Source organism: Arachis hypogaea, chromosome 2 (genome assembly GCF_003086295.3).
Source record: "Arachis hypogaea cultivar Tifrunner chromosome 2, arahy.Tifrunner.gnm2.J5K5, whole genome shotgun sequence".
Lineage (NCBI taxonomy): Eukaryota > Viridiplantae > Streptophyta > Magnoliopsida > Fabales > Fabaceae > Arachis > Arachis hypogaea.
Genome location: NC_092037.1, coordinates 7968384 through 7995830, shown reverse-complemented (window position 1 = coordinate 7995830; position 27447 = coordinate 7968384). Strand labels below are relative to the sequence as shown.

The 27447-nt window shown below is 33.6% G+C and overlaps 1 protein-coding gene, 1 long non-coding RNA gene and 1 pseudogene across 2 annotated transcripts; 2 read left to right on the top strand and 1 right to left on the bottom strand.

Moving 5' to 3' along the window:
* The first annotated feature begins 3342 nt into the window (after nt 1-3342).
* On the top strand, nt 3343-6403 carry LOC112721224 (wall-associated receptor kinase 4-like; annotated as a pseudogene).
* Nucleotides 6404-19611: 13208 nt separating this feature from the next.
* Nucleotides 19612-25092, bottom strand: LOC112736035 (uncharacterized). Its single transcript, XR_011870896.1, has 3 exons — nt 24779-25092; nt 19989-21101; nt 19612-19912 (listed from the first exon to the last, which is right to left on the bottom strand). It is a non-coding gene; the product is annotated as an uncharacterized lncRNA (long non-coding RNA).
* On the top strand, nt 21547-23468 carry LOC112736024 (uncharacterized). Its single transcript, XM_072214091.1, has 4 exons — nt 21547-22059; nt 22216-22270; nt 22389-22451; nt 22944-23468. The coding sequence occupies exons 1-4, from the start codon at nt 22003-22005 to the stop codon at nt 23165-23167; spliced, it is 399 nt and encodes a 132-aa protein (XP_072070192.1). The 5' UTR covers nt 21547-22002; the 3' UTR covers nt 23168-23468.
* Nucleotides 25093-27447: the final 2355 nt, after the last annotated feature.

The window sequence follows — 27447 nt, the reverse complement described above, 5'->3', positions numbered from 1 at the left end:
TACAAGTAATTTATATTCACACTGTTTTCACGTTTTTTTTGCCTCTTTTTCTTCTTCTTCTTTCTCCGTGCTTCCTCTTCCTCTTCTTCTTTTTCTTCTTCTTTTTCTGTGTCTCTTCTTCTTCTTTTTCGTAAAAAAGGAAACAAAGATGAAACACGCGAAGATGATTCAGTAACGCGCGTGTTAGGCCCAACTTGTAAGACTTATAAACAAAAATGACTTGTATGTATAGCACTCTTCATATAATAAATATATAATTAGAGATATTATATATATAAAATTATGAATATTATATTAAATAAAATTATATTATATTATTACCGATATTCTTTTTTTCTTTTCTTTTGTTTGACAATTGTGTGATTTCTCTTGTGATGCTTCGCAGACATTGACGAATGTAAGACAGGAAAGCACAAATGCATAAGAGCAACTCCAGCGGTTCAAAAATTTTGAACCTCATTTACTGTGTGTCAGTAAAAAGGGAGGATCTACCGTTGGAGCAAATAAATAATGAGTTCCTTCACAAACTTCGGAGCAAGAGAAGCCCTGCTCAGAGGGACTCTGTCTCTCTAAAAAAATGATATTTTATTAATAAAATTAATAATTTATATATATATATAATTATTATAATTATATTAAATAATTAAATCATATTTAATTTATTAATAATTATAATAATTAATTAATTAAATGATTAAATTTTTATTTAATTAATAATTTATATTATTATATTAAATTAGCCGTTGCAAAACTAGCCGTTGTAAAATTAGCTATTGGAAACTAGCCGTTACTATGTTACTGTTATTATTAATAAATTAATATTTTGTTACTCTATATATACCACTTAGATACACTTCTATTTTCACACTCTCTACTACTCTTCCTCATCTTCTTCCAAGTTTACAAAATCAAAGTTCTGCTACTATTATTTTTTGTTCGAAAAAATGGATCCAAACCAACTCAACTCTTTCTTCAATTACTTACAAAACTTTCCTCAAATTCCAAATACCCAACAATCTCAAATCTCAAACACTCAAGTTCCAAATCAAAAATTCACACTACCAAATACATTTCAAAATCCAAATCCATAAAATCTTTCTAATTTCAATTTTCAAGCTCCTTATAATAATCAGTTTCCTATATTCCAACCGCAAAATCAAAATTCACAAACACCCCATTTTTCATTTTCATCCATATTTAACCCCTCTATCGGAAATGTTACTCCAACTTCCTTGCCGTTTCCAACTCAATTCAGTGCATCAAGACATAACGCATCTGGTATTGGTGGCTCTTCTAACCCATCCTCTCAGACTCCTATACAATCTAGTCCAAATTCGCAATATTCCAATTTTGCCAACTCTCGTGGATTAGATGCTATCGACCTCAATGATGATGATATTGAAGATCGGAGGCAAGATAGTATTCAACACTGGCATTGGGAAGAGGATGAGATGTTGATCAGTGCGTGGTTAAATATTTCAACTGACCCTATAGTTACTACTGATCAAAAGGGGGAAATATTTTGGAGTCGAATTCATAGCTACTGTGTAGAATTTTGTTCCGACATGACAAGGGGGTAGTTGCATGTAAGAAACGATGGTATAAGATCAACAAGGCTGTTGCACAATTTGCTGGTTGCTATGATCAAGCTAGTCGAAACATAAGGAGTGGTTCAAATGCTGATGACATAAAGGAGTTGGCTTATAAACTTTATTCCACAAATGATGGTAAAAAAATTTACTTTTGAGAGGCATTGGAACATGCTTCGGTTGGAGCAAAAATGGAGAAGCCAACTACCTACACAGAGTGGCGGCTCAAAGAGAACCAAGGTTAGTGCAACTGGAGCATACTCATCCTCATCAAACCCAGAAACACCGTTGGTCGACGAACCCGTTGTGGACTCTCCCGTTCGCCCACAAGGATCGAAGAAGAGCAAGTGAAAAGGTAAGGGAAAAGCACAGATGTCTGAAGATTTTAGCGAAAGAAAAGCATCGGTTGTCAAAAAATTATCTCTCATGGAAGATATTAAGAATGTTAGAGAAAAGGAACTAATGGATAGGAAAAAAGAAAGAGAAGAGGAGAAGGAACATAGAGCAAAGATTATGGCAATCAAAGAGAATGAGTTACAAATTCAAGCGGCAATGAAAGAACAAGAATTACAAGCTCAAGCAGCAATGAAAGAAAAAGAATTACAAACTCAGAGGTATATTAAAGAAATGGAGATAAAAGCAAAAGAAAGGGAAATGGAAAGGATGGCCAAGGAAAGGAAAAGGGAGATGGATATGTAAATACTTAATGCTGACACGTCTACAGTGAGTGAAAAACGATGAGCTCTTCATGAGATTGCATGTGAGAAAATAATCGCCAAGTGGTTTACTTAATGATTCCTTGTATTCGTAGAGTTATGTAGTATGTTCTTATTTTTATTGCGTATTACTGGTTTATGATGTAGTTTGTTTTATTTACTTCTGATGTAAATTTTTAAATTAGTCAATATTATCGTGCCTTTATTGTTCATGAAATTGATCGTTGTAAAACTAGCCGTTAACTAGCCGTTGCAAAACTAGCCGTTAACTAGCCGTTAAGGTACTTATTGCAAACACACTTATAAATATCAACTATCAATGACTTTGCAACTTCACTTCAATTCTTGTTTCTCACCTCGAAAGAGAGCTAAAAATTACATTTCTAAATATGGCTAGAAATTTTGATGATATGTTTAATGAGGCTTTGTATGGCAAAAGAAGACGGCAAGATAACACAGTCGTAGATAATTGAATCGATGAGTATTTACTCCAAGATTCAGAAGACGAAGATATCGATAGAAGCTCTATCCCAATTACTCGTAGATGGATCAACAGAGATCAAGAAGTAGGATATGATCGCCTTTTTCAAGATTACTTTGCAGATGAACCGGTGTATAATGTTGACATTTTCCGACGGAGATTTCGAATGAGAAGATATGTGTTCATTCGGATAGTAGACGCTCTCTCAAACGTTTATCCATATTTCCAACAGAGGGTTGATGCAACTGGAAGAAGAGGCTTGTCGCCACTCCAGAAATGTACCGCTATGATACGAATGTTAGCATATGGCGTAGGAGCTGATGATGTTGATGATTATGTGCGCATAGGCGAGAGCACTACAATTGAATGCTTGGAAAAATTTGTTGAAGGTGTCATTTCGGTGTTCGAGGATGAATACTTGCGAAAACCCAAACCAAGTGACGTACAACGCCTGCTACAAATGGCGGAGGGTCATGGCTTCCTTGGCATGTTGGGTAGCATTGACTGCATGCATTGGCAATGGAAAAATTGTCCAAAGGCGTGGAAAGGTATGTACATGAGTGGTTATCGTGGGGTTGCAACCATAGTACTTGAGGTTGTAGCATCTTCAGATCTTTGGATATGGCATGCGTTCTTTGGAGTTTCTGGTTCAAATAACGATATCAACGTGTTAGATTGTTCTCTAGTATTCGATGATATTCTAAATGATTGTACTCCGGAGGTAAATTATACTATGAATGGTAATAATTATACTATGGGATACTATTTAGCAGATGGTATTTATCCTGAATGGGTCACATTTGTCAAATCAATCTCAAAGCCACAAGGGGAGAAACGCAAGTTATTTGCACAATACCAAGGGCAAAGAAAAGATGTGGAGCGAGCATTCAGAGTGTTGCAAGCACGCTTTGCAATTATACGTGGTCCAGCTCGTTTTTTGGGAAAAGAAGAAGCTTGCCAACATAATGAGAGCTTGTATTATATTGCATAATATGATTGTTGAGGCTGAAAGAGACACTTATGCAGGAAATTTTGCTCAAGGCTTAGAGTATGATGATGTCGAAAATGGCTTATCACAACCTCAGCTGGGAGAAGAAGATTTCGCACCATACCATCAATTTCTCCAAAGAAATGCCCAACTTCGAAATGAACAGCAGCATAGACAATTGAAAGAGGACTTGATTGAACACATATGGCAATTTCACAATGCTTGTCGTCAAGTATAAAGCTTAATTATGTTTTTCTTTGTATTAAGTAATTTTACAAATTAGTGTAACCCCGAATTATATATTATGTATTATTATTATATATGAATTTATTTAATATTAATATCTTTTAATATTGAATTATTTTTAAATTTAATAAATTTAAATTATATTATTGAAAAAAATTAATTATATTAATTTCAAGTATTTTAATTAATTAATTAATTAAGTGAGACTACAACAGGAACTAAAGTTAGTTCCTCCTAACGGAGAAGAGAGAGATGTTTTGAGTTCCTATTTATTGTTTATGACGTAAAAGTTGATGTGGAATTACTTATTATAAAATGGACTATAAACAGAAATTAGAGAGATGGTCTAAGGGTCAAACTAGAAATGGGACAAAAGAACAAGGGGGGATGTCAACAGCAAAATTTACTTCCCAAGGTTCTCATCGGTAACAACCTGAACAAAAAATACTTTAAAATATCTATTATTTTAAAATTTTACTATATTCAGAGTTCAGACCCAATTTTCTCCAAATATATGTATTAAATTTTCGAAGTGAAAAGCATTTTAGAATGAATAAAGTAAACTTTTAGTCTATCTATAATCCATGCATGATATTTTCACTTTTTTTTTATATTGGTCCAATAAATATATAACGCATGTAAATGAATCCGGGAATTAACTCGATATTTATGTCTGCTCATATTTAATTTTTTTTTCAAAAATCGTCCCATTATATATCAAATCGCTCCTATTAATTTTTGCTTTTTTTTTTTTTTTCTCTTTGCTGCTCTATACAAATCGCTGGAAGCAATTTCTTTAATTAAAGACTTCCTTCAATATATTAGGTAAAACACACCGCCATATCATAATCATACATTACATCAACTTTCACCCAATATTAACAAAATTAGCCTGAAATTTCATATGGTATGTATACATATTAGTTTAGATTAATGATTGTAATTAGGTAAAAATTTATGTATAGTTGTCTTCATGTGAAGTTGTTAGTTGGAATCATTAAATAATTTGACAAGTTTGACTAAATTGTTATCTAATAGATTTTAGTTATCAACTTCACATAAAAATAACTACACGTGAATTTTTCACTTTGTAATTATAGTAAAAAAAATATTTCAACAGTTGAAATAGTCCAATTAATACACTTTTAAATGTAGGTGCAAGTGGAGGAACCATTGCTGTTGTTGTGGCAACTTCATTGTTTATTTTGACACATCAAAAAAGAAAGCACGTCAAACTCAAACAACAATACTTTAAGCAAAATGGTGGCTTAATGTTGTTATAACAACTCTCTACAGGAGAAGAATCCTCACAGATTACTCAGATTTTCACATTAGAGGAACTAAAGAAGGCTACCAGCAATTATGATGAGAACTTAATACTTGGAAGAGGAGGTTACGGTACAGTTTTCAAAGGTTTTCTTGACGATAATAGAATTGTGGCAATCAAGAAGTCTAAAATAGTTGATCAGAGCCAAACAGAGCAGTTCATCAATGAGGTGATTGTTCTATCTCAAATCAATCATAGAAACATAGTGAAACTCTTAGGTTGCTGCTTAGAAGAAGAGGTTCCTTTACTAGTTTATGAGTTTGTTAACAATGGTACCCTCTTTGATTTTATCCACAATCAAATTCAAAACAATGTGAATAATTTGTTAACTTGGAACACACGTCTAAGGATAGCAGCAGAGGCAGCTAGTGCTCTATCTTATCTACACTCAGCAGCATCTATACCTATTATCCATAGAGATGTCAAGAGTGCAAATATTCTCTTAGATGACAATTACACTGCAAAAGTTTCCGATTTCGGAGCTTCAATATTGGTTCCACTAGATCAAGAAGCGTTGGCCACCATGGTGCAAGGAACTATTGGATACTTGGATCCAGAATACATGCAAACGAGTCAACTAACTGAAAAAAGTGATGTGTATAGTTTTGGAGTCGTACTTGTAGAACTTCTAACAAGCGAAAAACCTCTTTCTTTTGATAGGACGGAAGAAAAGAGAAGTCTTGCTCTTTACTTTCTGTCTTATCTAAAAGAGGATCGCTTGTTTGAAGTCGTTCGAGTCAACCTTTTGAGTGAAGAAACAAGCAAGAGATTGAAGAGGTTGCTTTTCTTGCAGCAAAATGTTTGAGACTTAATGGGGATGAGAGACCAAGTATGAAGGAAGTGGCAATGGAATTGGAGGGATTACAGTTAATGCAAAAACACCCTTGGATCAATGGGAACAAAAATTTGGAAGAGACTTGTTACTTGCTTCCCAGTTCATCATCCAAAACATGTGAATATGGTGATAGAAGTTGCCATAAAAATGCTGGGTATGATAGCATCAGAGATCAAGTACTAATTTCTTTTGATGATGGAAGATGATTATGGCATCATTTTATGTACAAGTTCTGTATAGAACATTTTGTAATCTTTATGAACAAATATAACATAAATGAGCACAGAATATTTAGAAGTTGGTATCAAATTTGCAAGAACAAAACCTCAATTATATCAGTTGAGTAAATGTACATCAAAACCTTTAGTTCAAGGGAAAGTTTTCCATTTCTACAAAGCTAGGTGCCTAAGCCTAAATGAAAGCGAAAACCAAGATATTGCTTGATACAAGAAATTTTCAAGTTGATTTTTTGGTCACATGAGCATCTTCTGTTCCAGTGTATATATATCTAGAAGCGCCAATAAAAAGATTGAGCATGCTAACTAGGCTCCAACAGCAATTCTAATCCTGCAAGATAGAGCAGCAATTTGATTGGAAATACTTCAAAAATCACTTGCAAGAAAACTCAGTTGCCCCTGAATCTTGTTAAGGTTTTTGTTACACACTCTCTAGTTGGCTGCAAGTCAAACAATATGAAAAATATGAGCATAAATAACAGATTTATTATTTATTGCATGCTTGCAATCTGTATCCGTTGAAGCAAATTGCTTCTCTATGACTCTCCAAACAGCTAGAACTGCAATTGAATTATTCAGAAACTTACAAAGACATCATTTTCTTGTGTTGTAGTAGTAAGTTTGGCGGTACATGTGTATCTGTATGTGTAGAGTAAATAGTCAATTAGTTTCTAAAAGATTACTTATTTTTTAAATTGGTCAGCGAAAGATTTTTTTAATCAAATTTGTCTTGTAAAGATTTTAAATTAGTTATGTTAGTTTTTCTGTCAATTTTTTTGTTGATGGTGTCAAAATTTGCTAATATGACACATTAAGTGACACAACAACACACTCCTAGAAGTATTAATTAATTATTAACATAATAAATTTATAAAATTAAATCAAATTAAAATTTAATTGAGAGAAAAACTTGAGGTATTAGAATCTTTCAATTTGAGGTTGATTTGATCTAATTTTATAAATTGATTATGTTGATAGTCAATTAAGACTACTAGGTGTATATTGTGATATTACTTAACATACCACAACAACAAACTTTGACACCGTTAGCAATGGAAGCGAAGGAAGGACTAATATGACTAATTTAAAATCTTTAAAGGACGAATTTAATTAAAAATATTTTTTGGGAACCAATTTAAAGAGTGAGTGATCTTTGAAGACTAATTTGACCATTTACTCGAACCATGTATGTATGAAATAAAAAAGTTAAAAGTATATACCAATTTTGGTCCTCAAAGAATTTCGGACCAGACACTTTAACCCCTAACTAAAATTAATTACTCGATTGGTCCCTAATAATTAACTCTATCAAACACTTGGGTCCTTTGCTCCGTCAACTCTAACGGAAGACAAAATTGTCCCTGATAACTCTAAGTCTCTAACAGAGAATAAAATAGTCCCTTGCTAGGACTTTTCTTAGTTGTTACTTGTTAGTTTATTTTCTTGTAATTTGCATTCCTTGTTCATTATTCAAAAACCCCAAAAATACTTTTCCACAACTAATAATAAGTACACTTTCCTGCAATTTCTTTGAGCGACGACTCGAAATTTAAATACTTCGGTTATTTTTTTTATTGGTTTGCATTGTGACAAAAGAATTAAACGTTGACCGAGGATTGTTTGTCAGTTTAAAACTATACTTGCAATGCGATTTTATTGAGAAATTCTTTACCGACAATTATCTTCCGTCAACACACTTTCTAAATATCTGTGATTAGTATACCCACCTCTTCCCCACTTCGCCCACCAAAAGCATACACCTCTACATCCTCAATAACAGCATCACTTCCAACCCCGACGACGTCCACCACATCCTCAAGATCAAGTTCTACAACTACCCTAAGAGCACGTCTTTCTCCACTATCTGCCAAGCAATATAGATTGTTGGACACTAGGATATCACGAGAAGATTGTCCTTTGACATTATATGTAAATTCTCATTTAGAATGGAGCCCAAGTGCTTCATTTCTTCTCTTCCCAGGTCCAAGCTGGTAGACAGCTTCAACCTTGAATCCAAGCTATTAGTATAGCAAGCAATGTCACTGTCACTGCTCACATGAAAACTGAAGCGATTACTGAACATTAATTCGGAGAAGAAGATGAAAGAAGCGATCGGAATGGTGGAGAATGTGGCCATGAAAATAATAGGTCTGAGGAGGAGAGAGATGGCGACGACAACAACGGGTCTTAATAAATCGGACTTGCTGTCTAGATTCATGGGATCTATCGAAGATGAAAAGTACTTGAGAGATATAGTCATTAGTTTCTTGAGTATGAATTGGTTGAAAATAAGTTGAGAATTTTTCTTCTTGTGAACATTGAAGTTGTAGAATGTACACATGTAGCTTGAAGTTGCAATATTAGATTGTTAGGGTTATGCGAGATATGATAAAAATTGGGAGAAAACAGTGTTGTTTCTGCACAGAGGTTGTCAGAGACTATTTTGTCCTCTGTTAGAGTTCTTAAGGACCATTATAGTTTACGGAGTAAAAGACCTAAGTGTCTGACAGAATTAATTATTAAGGACCAATTGAATAGTTAATTTTAGTTAAAGATTAAAGTGTGTAGTTCAAAATTCTTTAAGGATCAAAATAGATATATACTCAAAAGTTAATTAGCAAGAAGGCCATGAATCATTGCACACTTTTTCTCCACTTCATAACCATACGGTCCAAAATATGCTCTACTAAAAGTTAATGACCAAATATATATCGGGCCAAGTATGACCCAAAGTATTTTATTATTTTTGTTAAATTTTGTAAATACATTTTATTGGGCCCATTAACCTTATTAAAAAAGTTTAGTTCCTATGTAGAAACAGTCATTGCTTACTGAATTTAAAAAGTGTAGTTGACCCCTTTACCTTATTAAAGAAGTTTAGTTCCAACTTGGGCAATACTCAAGTTCTTTGTCTTGGAGAAGGGGTAACCCCTTAACCAACTACCAAAATATTTTAAGTATATAAACAATATACTTAAAACTATCGGGTCAAGCTTATCTCAATTTGGTGATGGGCATAATAAGGTTCAGTTTCACAATGATGATGGGAGCTGCTCTTGGAATTTATGTAGCACAAAACTATAAGGTCCCTAATATCAAAGATTTAGCTCACAACTACATTACGAATGCCAAGCACATTGAAGAAACATACCGCAACCCTCACAAAAGTGGAGATTCACAAGAAAACTCCCAGTGAATGTATTACTTTAATAATATTGTCTTGTCTTGCCTATAATTTTTATTTTATTTTTTTGTTTGGGGTGATTCAAGCTATGTAGAAATGGTGTATATATATAATTCTCACATATTATAAATCAATTCGCATATTACCAATTCAAGTTGCTTTATATTTGCAACACCCTGGCCTTATTGGAGATTTTAATATGAACTAACCTGGATAATTAGTAGGAACTACAACAATTTTAATTCAGATGTTGTAATCTGATTATGTTAAATTAGGAGTGCTCATAGATTGTTATGTTAGGTGATTTTTTTGCAAATTTTTTATACATTTACATTTAGGCCAAATGACACAATTAAACCAAATGGAGAATAAAATTACCTAATTCTACCAAATTAAAAAACGTCACTTGGATTGCCCATAATTACTTTTTTATGTAATTCGAACGAGCTCAATTCGAATTAGGAAAACAAATAGTAATTCGAATTAGATAAAGTCGAATTAGCAGAAGTTTTTGTAATTCGAAATAATCTAATTCGAATTATGTATGGATATAAACTTTACGCAGTTCGAATTAGCTTGATTCGAATTAGGTATGGATATGGTGTTAAGATTGTTCGAACCAGAGCAATTCGTGTTACAAATTTTTATAGTATTTCTGACATTTTTAAGTCATTTTTAAAATTATTTTGCATGGTATAAAATATTTTTTTTGTAGATAAAATATTTTTTTTAAATTACTATGCATGGAATAAAATATTTTTTTAAGAGTATTATAAAATTTTGTAATGTGCAAGTAGATGATAAAAATATATTTTTTTTAATTTTTAAATTATTATTGACTATGTAGAGTATTTTATTTAAAATTTGAGTACATGCATGTATTTACCTAAGTCACTAGAATATTACAAATTTTTATAGTATTCCTAACATTTTTTAAGTCATTTTTTAAAATTATTTTACATAGAATAAAATATTACATGTCATGTTATTTGTCCATATTTTTACCGTATCGGTACATATAAATTTACCATCTTACCAAAGCAAAACACATACATATATATAGAAGTATTTTAGTTATTTTTTATAATAGAAGTATTTTAGTAATTTTTTATAAAAAATATTAATTTCAATTGGTTCAAAATTTGGTTTATCAATTTTTTAGTCAAATCGATTTGTCCGATCTAATTTTAACAAAAATAATACGATTTAATCAATTACTTGTATTAAATTTTAATTACTATAGATGTCTTTATATGAGTGACTTTTTAATTAAAATATTGAATACATCTTCTTTTGTTCTTTTTTAAATTTTTATAGTTTACTTAGTGAGATTATTAAATGTTCTTGTTAAGCAACTTCATATCTTAATTTTTATTTTATTTTATTATTGTTTATTTTCTAATACTAATAAAAATGAATAACAGAAAAACAATACAAATTTTCAATTTTTACTTTTTAAAATTTAAAAGAATTCATTTTAGTTTGAAGTTTAAATTTAATGAACAAATAAATTTAAAAAATTTTCTCACGACAACCATATCATTTTAGTATTTTTAGTTATTTAAAGTTTTGTTTCTGTTTGAATAAACAATTCAATTGTTATTAAATTTTGTTTAAATTTTTTTATTTAATTAAATACATTTTATCTTTTTGTATTTTTGTCCAATTGCTATAGTTTTATTTAGTGAATTATCAATTATTTTTGTTGCCTAATTTCTTATCTTAATTTTACATTTAACTATAAGTATATTTTCGGTCACATTAATATTATTATTCGTAAAAAAATTTAAACATTTTATTTAACTAAATACACAATAAATATATTAAAAATTAAATCTGACATCTTTTTCAAACTTTTTAATTTAGTAATTTTAATATTTTTTTTGGAGTATATAAAAACTAAACTAGATAAATATAAGAAAAAAGAATAAATGAGGACTAAAACTCCATTTTGATCCCAAAGATTCACGCGATTACTTATTTTAGTTTTTGAGATTTAAAATTACCTATACTGTAACACCCTACCATACAGAGTTTTATGCTTAAGTCATAAGTCAGAGATGGCAAGGTATTACGACCTCTAAAATAAAAGTTTAGTACATATAGTAGTATGAATGATTGATTATAACTAGGAGCCTTTGTAGAAAAAGGGGTAAACAAAAACCGCAACTCGAAAGCGCAACACTCCAATCGAAAACGTAACGAACAAGAATAAACCAACGCGAGATTATATATATAAAGGAGTGTCAAAAACAGGAATATCAAGACTCAAAATCTGGCTGCGAACATAACCGGTCCGAGCATAGCAATATATACATATGATAAAATAAGGAAAACCCCAAAGGAAACCCAAAAGGAAACAAATACATAAAACCTATTCTCCAAAATCTCCCATAAGAGGAGTCATCACAGTTTGTATTATTTAATGGAGATAAAGGTATCTAAGCAAAACATATAAACCAAAACATAGCCCCGAGAACAAAGGATCTTCGCAAATCTAGAAGTCTCCAGCATGCCTCAGCGGGAAACCTCACGTCCTGTATCTGAAAACCACAAAATCCGCATGGGTGAGAACCAGAGGTCCCCAGCATGGTAACAGCTTCCACATATATAATACATAATAATGGAGGAAAGCCAAAGGCAATCATAGAACTTCCTCCAGATAAAATCAAAGCTTATAAACAAGCTAAACCATATAAGGGTATCTGACTAAAGATTCTTCAGTCTAACTAATACTTCCCTTTCCAATTCCTTCAGACCTCCCAACCACCAGCAGGAGTATAAAGTAGCAAACACAGTTATATCAAACAAAGAATATGCAAATAGGAACAGTTAAGGCATTTAGACAATTAGCAAGTATTATGCAGTCAAATAGGCAATCTCAAACAATTCATATAGTATGCATATGATGAATGCCTGTCCCTAGTGGCTGATGATATCATCTTGTCGGTTATAGAGCCAACCCGACAAGTCCTGGTCGCTAACCACTGGATTGTCCCTCTGTCATGCATCCACAACTCGAGTTATACTCGTCATAAACTTGATCATAATCATGATCTATATCCATTACCCTCACTGGTGAATATTTACGGGGGCGAGCTCATCCGGGTCTTTCACAGTGCCCGGCCACACTTACGACATAGGGTCAACAGAGTATCAAGTCTCAACCTGGAGCACGTGGTGGCTAGCCACTGCTACTACCCAGGGAAACTCGTATCTCAGATAGTGGAAGTGCAAATCTCAATTATCAATAATTCAGCATAAACATGCATGAATTCTCATCCATGGATCAACATCCATATCAGCCATCCGGCTCACGGTTAAATCCATAACCAGCCAATATTCATAGCATACACAGCTATTCCGGCTCACGGTTCAATCCAGAACCAGCCAATATTCATAAACGATTACGGCCCTTCGGCCAATGGCATAACAAGCACTTCTACCACCATCCTCCACATCTCACATAATCCTCAATGATCCTCATTGATTATTCATTTTTCCTTGCTTCACTCGCAAGTTACCACATCCACTAGCTCCTTCTCTCATAGCTAGGTATATCATAATGATTTAAGATATAAGTGGTGAGATCGGAGGCTTAGAAGTATGAGATTTGGCTTTTAAAACTCAAAAATCAACTTTGGGATGAAAACAGGGCCACGCGTCGCGCACTCCACGCGCACGCGCGGATGGCCTCAAAAACTTCATCGGTGCACAAGCGCCAAGCACGCTAACGCGTGGATTAAAAATTCGCCAATCGACGTGTACGCGTCAACCACGCGTACGCGTGGGTGTTCTCGTGCCCCAGGCACAACACTAGCACAGTTCTGGCATAACTTTCTGGAAAATGGCTGGGCATTGGGTGCAGCACAATCGGCGCGCCCGCGCACACCACGCGCACGTGTGGATGACTCTTTCTGGAAGATCGACGCGCACGCGCTAAGTGCGCCCACGCGCAAGGGGTCATTCTGCTAAAAATTTTTTAAGTTAAAAGCTGCAGAATTCACCAATTTAAACCCCAATCTTCCAACGGACATAACTTCCTCATTTTAAATCGTTTTGCACCCGTTCTTCGAACGGCACGGACATCCCGGATCCAATTTCATTTCTAAAAAGATTTGGTACAAAACAGAGATCCATGGTCCAAGTTATGTCCCGCCAAAGTATGCCCAAAAATCATGTTTTTCATAAAAACCACAAAGTGCCATTTTCAAAGCAAGCCATTTCCAACTCTTTTCAAAATCAATCAAACATGCCCTTTTCATCCCTTTTCTTTGAAATCAATCAAAATATATCAAATTCAACATCAAGCCTCCTCAACTCACACATAGACAATTTACCACAATATACAAAATCACTATCTCATCATTTTAACCCACTTCACCCAAGTGGCTCAAACTCAAACATATTGACATATCATATACTCTTCCTCATGCCAATTCCAACAACACCAATCCCAATAACTCATTTTTGTACACAATCAACACCCTACTCACCATAAACATGGTTCAACCCACAATTCCACCATAACCAATCATCAAGCATATATCACAACATGCATATTTCTCATACATCATATCATCAAGGCATCATTAATCATCATCGCATGTATGACCACATCATATATCTCAATCATTTAACAACATCAACCATTCAATGCCTATCTTAGGGCCTCTAGCCTAAGTATTTCCTACCACATTACATATTAGATACGGGAAACCGGAACCATACCTTAGCCGACTTTCCCAAGCTCAACCGGAGCACTTCCAAATCACTTATCCACAAGCTCTCAAGGCCTCAACACCTCCAAGAACAGATTTTTCACCACCAAACCCTTTCCAAGCTTTTCAAAATCACCAATCAAGCTCCAATATCCATACATACACAACCTAAGCCACAACCATCATACCCATACACAACATCTCAAAACCCAAATATCATAAAACAACAAAATACACTAGGGTTGAGAATCTTACCATACCCAATGTTCAAGGAGACAAGATTAACCTTCTCCTTCAAGAGAGTTGGGTCCTATAACATCAAAGAACCCCAAAATCTCAATATTTCACCCATGAAACTCGAAAATAAGGGCTGAAATTTCGAACAGAAACTTGTGGCTTACCTCAAGATTGATTGTATGGGTTTTGTAGAGCTCTCCACGGTGAACGCGTGGCCGCAAACGGAGCGGCAATCGGAGCTCTAGATCAAAAGTTATGGTGGTTTGAAGATTAAGCAAAGGAGAGAACTTGAGAGAGTGTTCTTCTCCTCCCTCACTCTATTTCAGCTTGTGTGTGTAACAAATGAGGAGAGAGAGTGCTGAAAACTAGGGTTTTGGTTAAGTTATGTTGGGCCAAGGGCCCACTTTAGGTCCTATTGGCCCGGTTTGGCCCGTTCGGTCCAATCTTGGTCCGAATTCTATAAAATTGGTACCGAAATTCTCGTCTCAATCTCCTCTATCACATTTAGCCATAAAAATTATATTTTGGGCTTTCTAGAATAAATTCTCATTTATGAGTTAATTAGCCATTAATTAACCGGGTTTTACATATACTGGTCCTCCAAATTTAGATTCGGGCTCCAATGTGGTCCCTCAGCCCTTTTTGGTGATGACTCAGCAAACGGAGTGCCATAGTGGCACCCTCTCTGCCACACTGGACCCTCTCTAAACGACGTCGTTTACCTCTTTAGCTCCCAAACAAGTAAAAAAACGCTGTGGCTTGTATACGAAGGAGAAGAAACGATTTTGACCCCATACAAAATATTCATCTTTTTCTCTACCTCCATCATTCTTTTTCATCCTAATCAATAGTGTCAGTGAAGAATTTCTGAAATCATTCATCACTCAAGTTGAACTAACCCACGGCTAGTTTAGAGCAGAAATTACAGTGTTTCAAAGGAAGGAGGTTGCTCTCCTCTCGTTCTTAGCCAAGGTAATCGGTAATGTTGGGGTTTAGTGGTTTTAATTTTTTTAATTTATTTTTAGAATGCATGTATGATTGTACTCTAAGGTGCTGGTGTTCTTGTCAATGGAGAACCTTTATGCTTTGTTGCAACTATTTTTACTATGGTTTCTTTGATTGCTTATACGTTGGGTTGTGTTGTTGGGGTGTTCTGTTTTTTTATGTTGATAGAGTTAGGGCTATACAATATTAAATTAGTTTTTGGATTTTGGTTTTTATCTCTGAATAATTTTGAATCATACACTGAAAATTCAAGTTGATGGGGGCATTTATCAACATGCATTTTGAAAAAAAGAATTGCAGTTAAAATGTTAGAAGAAAATTATTGTTTATTATTGTGATCAGTTACTACTACCTGCAGTAATACTTTGATGCCAGTACATTTTGATAAAAACCAAAATCTGCACAATAATTCTGGCTATCAAGTTTGTTGTACTTATCTACAAAAATTTTTACAACAATTTTATCCATGACTAAGCATGCTGTTATATTGTCCAATTGAAACTACATGCTGATATATTTTCACCACAATTTTTACCACAATTTTTTTAAGGTTGTGCAATTTTCAACTGATTTTTAGATTTTGGTTTTCATCTCTGAAGTATGCAAAGAATAGTGTATAATGTATAATATTTGTCTGTGACTTTTAATTTCAATGATATATAATTTTAAGCTAAGGTTATATTATCTCTTTTTTTATTATGTAGATGACTGAATTGATTAATATTATGATACATCACGGGGTAATTTTCAAAAAAAATGAAGACGACAGACTGGTTTATTCTCCGAATAACAGGGCTTGTTTAGGCGATCTTGATGTGGACACTCTGGACGTATTTTATGTGAGGAACTATTACAAAGAACTTGGTTATAGTGAAATACAGAAGTGCTGGTGGCTTGTGCCTGGGAGTAACCTAGAAGTTGGTTTGAGAAATCTAGACAGCGATAATGAACTCATGGATATCTGTTACCATGCTCAGAAAAACAAAGGGTGGGTTGAAGTGTATTATGAGCATGGTGTCTCACTTCCTGAGGTATTAGAAGGTGATACTAGTGTTGTCTATTTGGACAATAAAGAAGATGTTGGGCAGGGACCAAATGAGACTCCAATTTCTAATTTTAAACCCACTTTAGTTGATGCTCCCTTTTCAAATTCTAAGCCAAATGAACAAGATTCTAACTCTAATATTGGGTTAAGTGCATCTCCAACACCCACTCCTACTACTGCCAACATTATTCCCATACCTAAACCACAACCATCTAAGCCTACCAATATTTCTAATAAACCCAACAGCACTATCAAGTCCTCTATACCTTCCATGATCACCAAATCTACAACAAACCCAACTAAATTCACCATGCCCACTAACCCAAAAACGTCCACCAAGCCCACAAAACCAACTAAATCCACCAAGCCCACTAACCCAAAGCCATCCACTAAGCCTACTAACCCAAAAAAGTCCACCAACCCTACAAGTGCCATAAATTCCAGCAAGCCCACCCAAGTCAGAAAGCCTTGCACAAGGTCTGCTTCTAAGAGAGAGATAGCACATGTTACTCAAGCCTCAATTTATGCTGATGATTCTTCTGACTCTTATGAGAATGCAGAAGATGAACTATATAGGCCAGGTTTGGAGGGTAGTTCTTCATCTTCAAATGAAGGGTTTATGTCTGTCAAAGGTAGGAGGAGTTCTCTTAAGTTTAAACATGCCTCTGCCTCTATATTTGTAAAACTTAAGGAGAAGATTATTATTATTAAAGATGATGGATTAGTGGAGGATGTCTCGGATGGCGAAGTTGACATTGATTTTGTTGGTGCAGACTTTGGACTTGATCCTGGTGTCGATTCTGATGAGGCTAATTTGTGGCATTTTGAAGAGATGAAGACCCCTCCCAACTCTGATGAGGAGCTAACAGATGTTGACTCAGATGATGGTTGTCCATTGTTTAGAGATGGAGAAAGGTTTGGAGAGTTAGTGTTGGAGGTTGGTATGAAATTTACTACCAAATGGGAGTTCAAAGAGGCTGTTAGGGAGTACACAATTCAAGAAGGAAGGAGGCTTAGGTTGAAAAAAAAATAATAGCAAAAGAGTGAGAGTTGTGTGTAAAGTAAAGGAATGTCCACGATTGGTGTATACTTCAAGAGACCATGAGGATACTTGTTGGCAGATAAAAACATTCAACAATGATCACACTTGTGCTAGAGAGGATAGAAATAGGGCTGCCAACTGTAATTGGGTGTATAGTAAATTGGTAAAAAAAGTTAAAAAGTATCCAACTTCAGGCATTGTGAAGCAATGACCTATTTTAAGGCAAAATTTGATCTTACTTTGAATAAGAATTCAAACGTATCAGCGAGGATGCTTGGGCATATCTTGATAAGTGGCCAAGAGATTCATGGACTAAATGCCAATTTAGTCATAAGCCAAAGTTGCACAGCATATGCAACAATGCATGTGAGGTGTTCAACTCCAAGATTAAAGAAGCAAGAGCAAAGCCCATCATTACTCTTTTGGAGGAGGTCCGAATGTTTGTCATGAGAACCATTGCAAGAAACAAGGTAAAATTAAGCAATCATATTGGAAAATTACCACTAGTAATCAAGAGTAGATTGGAGAAAGTGAGGAACAAATTCAAGAATTGGCACTCCATATGGACAGGAGATGATGGATATGAAAAATTTGAGGTTCATGGATACCCCCACAAACCATGTTGTTGATTTGGGAAAAAAATTGTTCACATGTCAATTCTGGATGCTAACAGGTAATATTTATAATATTATTCTACTTCATTTTTTTTAGTATTATTGTCTAAATATTGTCATACTTGCTACATTCTTGTAGGAATTTCCTGTGTACATGCATGTGCTGCCTTGTCTAGGGTGAATAAGCCCCCAGAAAATTTTTATCATCCATTAGTGACTATGGAATCATATAAGGCAACATATAACCATCACATAAATTCAATACCTGGACAACTGCTATTGGGAGGTTTCAGAATTTAATAAGCCACGTGCACTAAAGGTTAAGCGGCCATCAGAAAAATTAAAGATGAAAAGAAGAATGGATTCGGATGAAAAACATGGTGGAGGCAAGAGATCGAGGGTAAATACTAAGAACAACGATAACACTCATTTGAAAAGACAGCTTGAAAAATTTACTTGCAGTTATTGTGGTGATAAAGGTCACACCAAGAGAGGTTGCAAAAAGAAGATTGGCTGATACAGCAGCAGCAGCAGCAGCTGCTGCTGTGGCTGAGGCTGAGGCTGCTACAAAAAACAAAGAGGGCGAAAGGGGAGGTGATCCAACAGCCAACCAAACATGTGTTGCTACCTCTGGTGGAACGAACCAACAAGGTGAAGGAAGAAATGTACAACCTATTGATTTAGCACCTATTGCTTCAGCAGCCAGTGATGTCCAACCAGTCGAACTTGAGTTGTCTCAACCTACCTGTTTTGAATAAGAGGATTCTCAGCAGGTAAAGATGTAAATGCCATTGTTATATCATAACCTATTACTGTATTTTGACTTTGGAACCTGAATATTTTTACATGATATATGTTGCTGGAAATATAAGGCCTGTAAAGTTGCCGACAAGAAAAAGAAGTTCTCCACCACCAAGTTCTATCACAGTCAATCCATTGCAGGGTGCTAGCTCAGGAACAACATCAAGGATGGCAAGTTTAATGAAACTTGTGCCTACTCCCGGTTTCAAAGCACCAAAGAAAAAGACTTGAAGAAATTAGTTAGATGTGTTTAGGGAGGTTATGAAAATTAGTATGTAGCATTAGGCCTTTAATATTTTGTTAAAATTTAGACAATGATTATTAAGATCAGTCCTTGTTATTTTGATATCACAGTGAATCTTTTGATGTTAATACTCATGATGCTTGGTTATGCATCTTTTTTGTTCAACTATGATAACTAATTTAATATAAATCCAGTTTGTTGGTTTAACTTGCTTATTGTGATTCTATTTAAATATAATTCAGTTTTGTTAAATCATGTGTAAGTCACAGGAATACCACAAATTACTCTTTATTCATTCCATTAAAATATTTTTACACAATACATATTCCATTACATTACATTACATATGAATCCTTCCATAATTTTTTCTTTAAAATTTGTAATACATCGCTAACAAAAACACTACCATTATAAACACAGCTATAATCAACAAATGGGTCATAAATTTCTGGCTTCTTACATCACCTTCCAACCTCCCAACCCTCCATGTTAGGTTCATCTTCATTCCACCATTGACTCTATTAGAATCTGCTATTCCAGCACTTTCCTCTTGTTCAATGTCAGTCCAAACAAACATACCACACCAAGTCTTTTCCCTTGTCTGAAATGAACCAACAAAAGATTATGAAATGAAGCAGACAAGAACAAATGAACAAAATATCATATATTTAACTTACATTATAATTGGGATATTCAAAAATGGCTTGTTGGGATTTGATTCTATTCCAGACCATTACAAAACTGGAAGATAACCACACCCACACCATTCTGCCACCCTCACACTTCTGTTCGGATTTGTGACTTGGCCCAGTTACCGCTTGAAGGAGAGCAAATCGAGTTTCTAGCTGCGGTGCTTCCACCACCCACCATGGTGCTGCAACTAATAGCGACAGATGACAAAGATTTAACAAGAAGAGCAACAACAAGAATAAGAAGATAAAGAAGAAAAAGAAGACAAGAGGAAGGAAGACGGAAGTTGAAGAAGATCCTAACTCAGATAAATGAGAGAAAATTAGGGTTTTAGGGACTGAATTGGGTACAAATACAACCTCGCCACGTTAGCTAGCTGTTGCAGGGTCCAGCATGGCAGAGAGGGTGCCACTATGGCTCTCCGTTTGCTGAGTCATCACCGGAAAGAGCTGAGGAACAACATTGGTAAATCTGGAGGACCAGTATAGATAATTTTAAATCTCGAGGACTAAAATGAGTAATCGCGTGAATCTCAAGCACAAAAATAGAGATTTAGTCAATAAATGAGTTATTAATCATTTGCTTGACAAATATTTAAAATTTTGATTATTTAAATTTTTTTTTAAATTTAGACATATTAATTTTAATTATTCTTTTTGAGGCCTGCTACACATACAAGTCTTTTTGGCTTACAAGTCTTACAAGTTGGCACAAGCCCAACAAAACACATGCATTACACTCCTACATTCAAGAGTAAATAAACGTATGTTATTCAACTATTGTTTCCAAAGCGCGCTATTCACCATGCATTATGAACGACTCTTCTTTTTCTTCTATGAAAACAAGTTTCTTGCCAAATTTGAAGATAATGGAACTTCAGAAATACACCCAAATGATTATAGAAATACACCCAAACGGTTACAGGAATTCACCCTAACGATTATAGAAATACACACAAAGGATTACAGAAATACACCTAAAGGATTACAAAACTACACCCAAAGGATTTAAGAAATACATCCAAAATTCGTTGAAATTCACCTTATGCATAATTCAAAACTCTTTCTCTTTCTCCTCTTCATCTTCCATTGCTTCTTCTTCTTCAAAAACGATTTCAAAACTTGATGTCAAAAAACAATGGAAATCGAGAATAACGAAGAAAGAAAACAGAGAAAAGTACGTTAATGAAGAAGGAGAAAGAAAGAAAAGGCAAGAAACGAAAAAAAAGAAGAAGAAGAGGAAGAGGAAGAAGAATGTGCAGCAAGAAGAAGAATGTCAGTGAAAACGTATCGTAACGGTTCGAAGCGCGTTAACTTGTAAAGACTTGTATAAAAAAAATGCTTGTATGTAGAGAATTATTCTTTTTTATATGTGTCTAGTAGACTCAACAAAAAAATTAAATATGTTTTTTGTTATATTAGTTTGATTGATATTCAGATGTACACATATAAAAATTTTTAAAATGAGACAAATTAAATTTAAAAATCAATATATCTAGATTTTGAGAAGATAAAAAATTTAAACGTATTTTTAAATGGTTGGAAATTTAGATGTTTGTAAACCAAAATATCAAGCCGTATTTATCATTTTCTCTAAATATAATGGATAAATTTCAACCCTATGGTGATATTTTCTTTTCTTGTAAGTCACCAAAATTTCTACTTCCCTTGAGACTCAGACAGAGACAGAAAAATGAAAATGAAAATGGCGAGGGGAAGCGAGAGGGTGGGTGAGGGCGTACCGAAAGAGATGAGCGATCCACTGAGGCGCATGGTAGCCAGCCTGGAGAATCTGGAAGCAGAGCTGCCGAATATTCTCTCTCTCTCAAACCCTTTCATCCTCTCTAAAATGCCTCCTCTTCAACGCGCTCACTCCCTCTTAACCCTTGCCAACATCACTTCCACCCTTTTCTCATGTACTTGCATCTCTTTCTTCATTTCTTCTTCCAAATTCCCAATTCACACACATGCTTAGGGATTTTTGTTGTTTTGTTTCTGTGTAATGAAGTTGAGATGCAAAGGGACTAATCCAGATTATCATCCCCTCAAATCTGAACTTGTAAGTTCCATTTTTCGCTTAACATTTCCTTGTAGATAGCAAATGTGAGTCGAATTATTCCCTTAATGTCACTATTTTAACCAATCGAAAACTACAGAAATCAAAATTGTGTTAGTTAATCGTTAATGTTGTTGCTTTTGTCTCCAACTCTCACAGGACAGGTTAAAAGTTTACCAACGCAAACTGGAACCCTTTGCGGATGTAGGTCAAGGTACTACACAATTTTAATTTTTTCTTGAGTTCAAATTTACATTAGCATGCTTGTGCAATGTGTTTAAGTTATCTGATCTTAGAATTAATATAAGTTGACTGGGTTTTTGTTTGCGAAGCTCTACCACTTCCTTCTTCTTTCTTGGATGATCAGGCTTCTGTTGACCGCTCCTTCACTTCAGGTAAGTAATTATAAGTTATCAAACTCTGAACTTTAATGCATGAAAGTGTAAGCCTCTAGCATAATAGTCCCCAACTATAGAGAAGAGACACATTTGTGCGGTGCATTTTTTATGTACTTGGGACTCATCACCTCATCATCATAGGATGATGATACAATGTGTGGCCAGTTAAAATGGGGATCACAGTCCATCCTGTGATCCAATGTGTTGAGGTAATGAATCTGAAGTGAGTAGTGGGAGCCACATTTTATGTTATGATGATAACATGATGAGTTTCAAGTGAATACACAAAAATGAGTTATTTTATTGCTACTTGTTTTTCTAGAAAATTAACCCCACTGGGATTAATTATTTAATTTGGGGCAAATTGAATACAAAGTAAAATATTGAATACTTCAAAGTGAATTTGCTTACAATTACTAGAACTGAATGGAGTATTTCTCAAATGGTTGGATGTATTTCATTTTGAATAGAAATGGTTATTTTATGCAGTACAAAGAAAAGAAATGGCTAACATGAGCATTGGGGAGGTACCAACGATGAGCAACTATCAGGAGCAGGCTGGTCAGAAGAGAAAGCATCCATCTTCTGAAGAACACCCTGTTCAAGTTTATGCTGAGGTGCACGTGAAGAAGGAACCGCTTGAGGTTTTTGGTCATAACAATGGAAAAACTGAGGAACCAATAGTAATTGACATTTCAGATGATGACGAGTGATGATCATTTTGAGCTGCTTTCTTTGATTCTAAGTCAATCCAGTTGACTTGCTCATTTCCAGAACTAAGATTCATCTTATGCTCAAATTGAAGAATCTCAACTCAGAACTGAAGTATGCGGATTCTGGAGGAGTTTCTAGTTATATCCAATTAAGAATTGCTCTAACATGCAATAGACAACTCTAGCCTTGCTAACTTTATAACTTGTATAAATGTTTAAGCTTTGTTGATTTGGGTGATTGGTAAAATTACATTAACCTCCTCTGAGCCTCTAATGTTAAGGTAATGTTTGTTTTGAGGTACTGGGAGTCTGGTACAGAGATTCAGAGACTGATACTAAAATGTCAGAGACTCTCTCAAAAATTTCAATATTTCGGTATCTCAAAAAAGCAGGGACATAGAGAACTGAAATTTTTTAAAATAGAGACTGAAATTTTAATAACATTTTATATCTAAAATACCTTCATTTTAATTAATTAATTCCAACTTTATCTTTTGTGCAAATTAAATTAGAATTTTATTTTTATTTCAATATCTGTTTTTCACTTTATACTAAATACAATAGTGAGATTTATTTCTTCGGTCTTTGTCTAGTTTCGGTCTTTCTTCCATACGCTAGCTAAAGAACATTACACATACCTCTTTATTTCTCTAAAAGTCTTTACAGAACTCTTCTAAAAGTCTTTACACATACCTCTCACTAGATCTGGGGGTTGTCATTGTCAACATATAATTTATGGGGTGCTATGTGTAATTTCACCTAAAATTCAAGGGAGGTTGGTGTACTTTATCATATTTATAACTTGTTATCTTTGAAACCTTAGCATATGCTTGGTGTTAAGGTTTGAGTATACAATGTGTAATTATTCATTTATTTGCGATGTTAAATTCTTTATGTTCTCAAAAAAATTCACTTGGGGTGGTTTGGTAAACCTTAAGTTTTTCAAAAGTAATGGCTTTTGTAGCAGTTATATTTGCTAAATCGAATAAAAGAGCCTTTAAAAATAAGTACAAACTACAACAACTGTGTTTTGGTAAAATTTGTTTTGTAAAATTTAAAATGACTTTAATAAACATAAATATAAATATAATAACAAAAGAATAAATCTAAACACTTGTTAATATATAAGGTTATATTATTTTTTAATTTTAAAAAACACCAGTTAGTTTTGAAAAGCATTTTTATAGGAGTTTTCAAAAGCTAAAAGCACAAATACATTATCATTTTAATTTAATTTATTAACCACAAAGTAAAGTGTTTATGTTTTTAAAAATTGCAAACACTTCAACACTTCTCTACTAAACTTTACCAAACCCACCCATAGTTTTGTGACTGGCTTACTGTAATTGAAGATTTATGAGAAAATTAAATTCTTATTTCATCTTTGAATTTTTTCCATATCCTTTTTTACACTTTGATTTTGTTTTGCAGTATAACTGAATAAAATGGAGCTGCCTTGAAGAGAGAGAATTTCGTGTCATCCTTGCTGCTTTGCCATACTTTTTCATCATCAAAGTTTATAATACACCAATTTCTATAATTGGTCACAAATAATCTTGGAAAGAAACTTAGATTTTGAAATTAAGATAAAATAAAAAAGAAGGGAATTACCAAGACGGTCTCCGACTTGAAAGCTAGCTCTCTCAGCCCATTTGTTGAGGGAATCAGAGGGTGAAGATGGAACCTTACATGCATCAACCTTGCCTCCAACCAAGATATCCTTAGCAGCATAAGATATTCCAAACACAACAAAAAGGACCAAAATACAAGTAGCTGAGGAAGCTCTCAAACAACCAGCCATTGTTTCAAACAACAACAAAATATAACACAAATATGCTGAGGATTTTACTGATTATTGATGTGATATAATGGTACACAACTAACTGGTTTTAGCAGTGTGCTGAGGTTATTTATATAGTGGGGGGTTTGGGTGATGACTGATGAGATACTGAGATGAACTTAGAACTTAGAAGTAGCCGTTAAAAGGGTACATTGGGAATGGTACATGGTGTGGGGACCACACAGTTATGTTTCTCTTGTTACTTGTTTGGCCAAAAAACCACCCTGGATTGCTGCCTATACGAATACTCGTTAGTACAACATTGGATACTTAAATTTGTTATTTAAAAATACCCAGAAAGAAATTGTTATTCAGATTTTCAATTTTTTTTTTAAAAGTAAATATGAAAGAAAAAGATAATGTCCATGATAGAAATACATTTTCCCTATCTTAATATATTCTCTGGTTACAGTTTAAATTGAAAGAAAAAAATAGTGTTGATTAGAGCTTTTAAGATAGTTTCAATTTTAGCTTGAATTGGTCTATGATGTAGATGACTTTCTAAACTTTATTTTTTAATTAGGCAGCAAAAGTGGTTTAGACTTTATAGTTCTTTAAGATTTTTTTTTTAATTTTAATAAACAATTCAAATTGAAGGGTAATGTTATGGTACTGGAATTAATTTTTTTCGGTACATGATGAAATGAAGTGGCAATGTGGCATGAAACAATTGTCAAGGCGTGGTTCACCCATAGTTACAATCGAGAACAACAACTGATATACAATAGATGGGTGTCAATTATCTATTAGTTAAAAAAAATAATTAGTGATGTTTGTAGGTTAAATTAATACATAACTAAAAGATTAATACATAATTGAAAGATTAATTAATTATCAAAGAAGATAATCTCTTTTCTCTTTTTTTTTTGGTGTCTGAACCAAAAAATACTCTTTTGAACATAAAATTTAAATTGGGCCATGAAATATTATTATAGTAATGATTTATATTGTTATTGTTTATTATTACTATAATAGCATTTTATAGCCCAATTTAAATTTTATGTTCAAAAGAGTATTTCTTGATCCAGACACCAAAAAAGAAAAAAAGAGATTATTTCCCTTGACAATTCATTAATTAATCTTCCAATTATGTATTAATTTATTCTGGAAATATCACTAATTATTTTTTTTAACTGACGGATAATTAACACCCATCTGTTGTGTATCAGTTGTTGTTCTCCATTGTGAACCATTGACCACGCGTTGACAGTTGCTTCATGCCACTTCATTTCAACATGTACTGAAAAGAATTACTTTCAGCACCATAGCATTATCCTTAATCGAATACATTTTCTTTTGTTCTTCTTTGAATTTTTATACTCTTACTTAATGAGATTATCAAATGTTCTTGTTATGCAAAACACAACTTCAATTCATATCTTAGTTTGTTATTTATTTTCCAGCGCTAACAAGAATGAATAATAAAAAAGGTACAAATTTTCAGTTTTTACTTTTTAAAAGTTTGAAAGAATCTATTGTAGTTTTAAATTTAAATTTAATGAAGGAATAAATTTAAGTAATTTTCTCACAACAACCATATCATTTTAAAATTTTTAGTTATTTAAGATTTTGTTTCTATTTGAATAAACAATTTAATTGTTATTAAGTTTTGTTTAAAAATTTTAGTTTATTTGAATACTTTTTTTTGCATTTTTGTCCAATTTCTATAGTTTTATTTAGTGAATTATCAATTATTCTTGTTGCCTAGTTTCTTATCTTAGTTTTATATTTAACTAACTTATATTTTATATTACATTAATATTATTATTCAAAAACTTTTTCACTCTTTTATTTAAATAAACGAGGAGAAACAATCAATTGAGAAAAGAAGAATGATGAAGAGGTGGAAAAAGAAAGAGGAAAAGAAAACGAATCTGAAAAAAAAATATGTATTGTGACTTGATGGCTTTTTTACGTAAATACGCATGGAGAAAACTTTAATTCTCAAAATACGCATGGATGAAAATGTTTCTGCAAATGCGCACCCCCAACTCGCAAGGAGCAACTACGAAATAGAAATGATATACACATTAAGGAGGGTGTCCACTAAATGGGATCATAGCACTGACACAAACTATTTCGTTCCTGGCACAAAGGAAATGGAACATGTCAAGCTTGGTGTCCACGAATTGGACCATTACACGCATAACAAGTACGAAATGGGGGACTTCACTGATGGCACACATTTAATTATGCATTATAGCATTATATCAAACATTATATATATATATATATAGTGACTAAATGTTTTATATATCAAAGTTAATAGACACACTTTCATTTTTTAAAAGAAATTAGTTGACAAAATAGATTATTATAACTGAGTATTTGATATTCAAACTAATTAAAATTTTTTAAAGAATACGTAACAGTGAGGAATTAAAATAATCCAGGATGAAAAATTTTTTTTATGACTCCCTTGAAACACATCTTGAAAGTT

Bases quoted from the DNA above. Each gene is read 5' to 3' on its own strand.
- LOC112736024 (XM_072214091.1), top strand. From the start codon at position 22,003: ATGAAGTTGAGATGCAAAGGGACTAATCCAGATTATCATCCCCTCAAA. The intron at 22,060-22,215 runs GTAAGTTCCATT...CAACTCTCACAG, and splicing joins ATCCCCTCAAATCTGAACTT to GACAGGTTAAAAGTTTACCA. The intron at 22,271-22,388 runs GTACTACACAAT...TTGTTTGCGAAG, and splicing joins CTTTGCGGATGTAGGTCAAG to CTCTACCACTTCCTTCTTCT.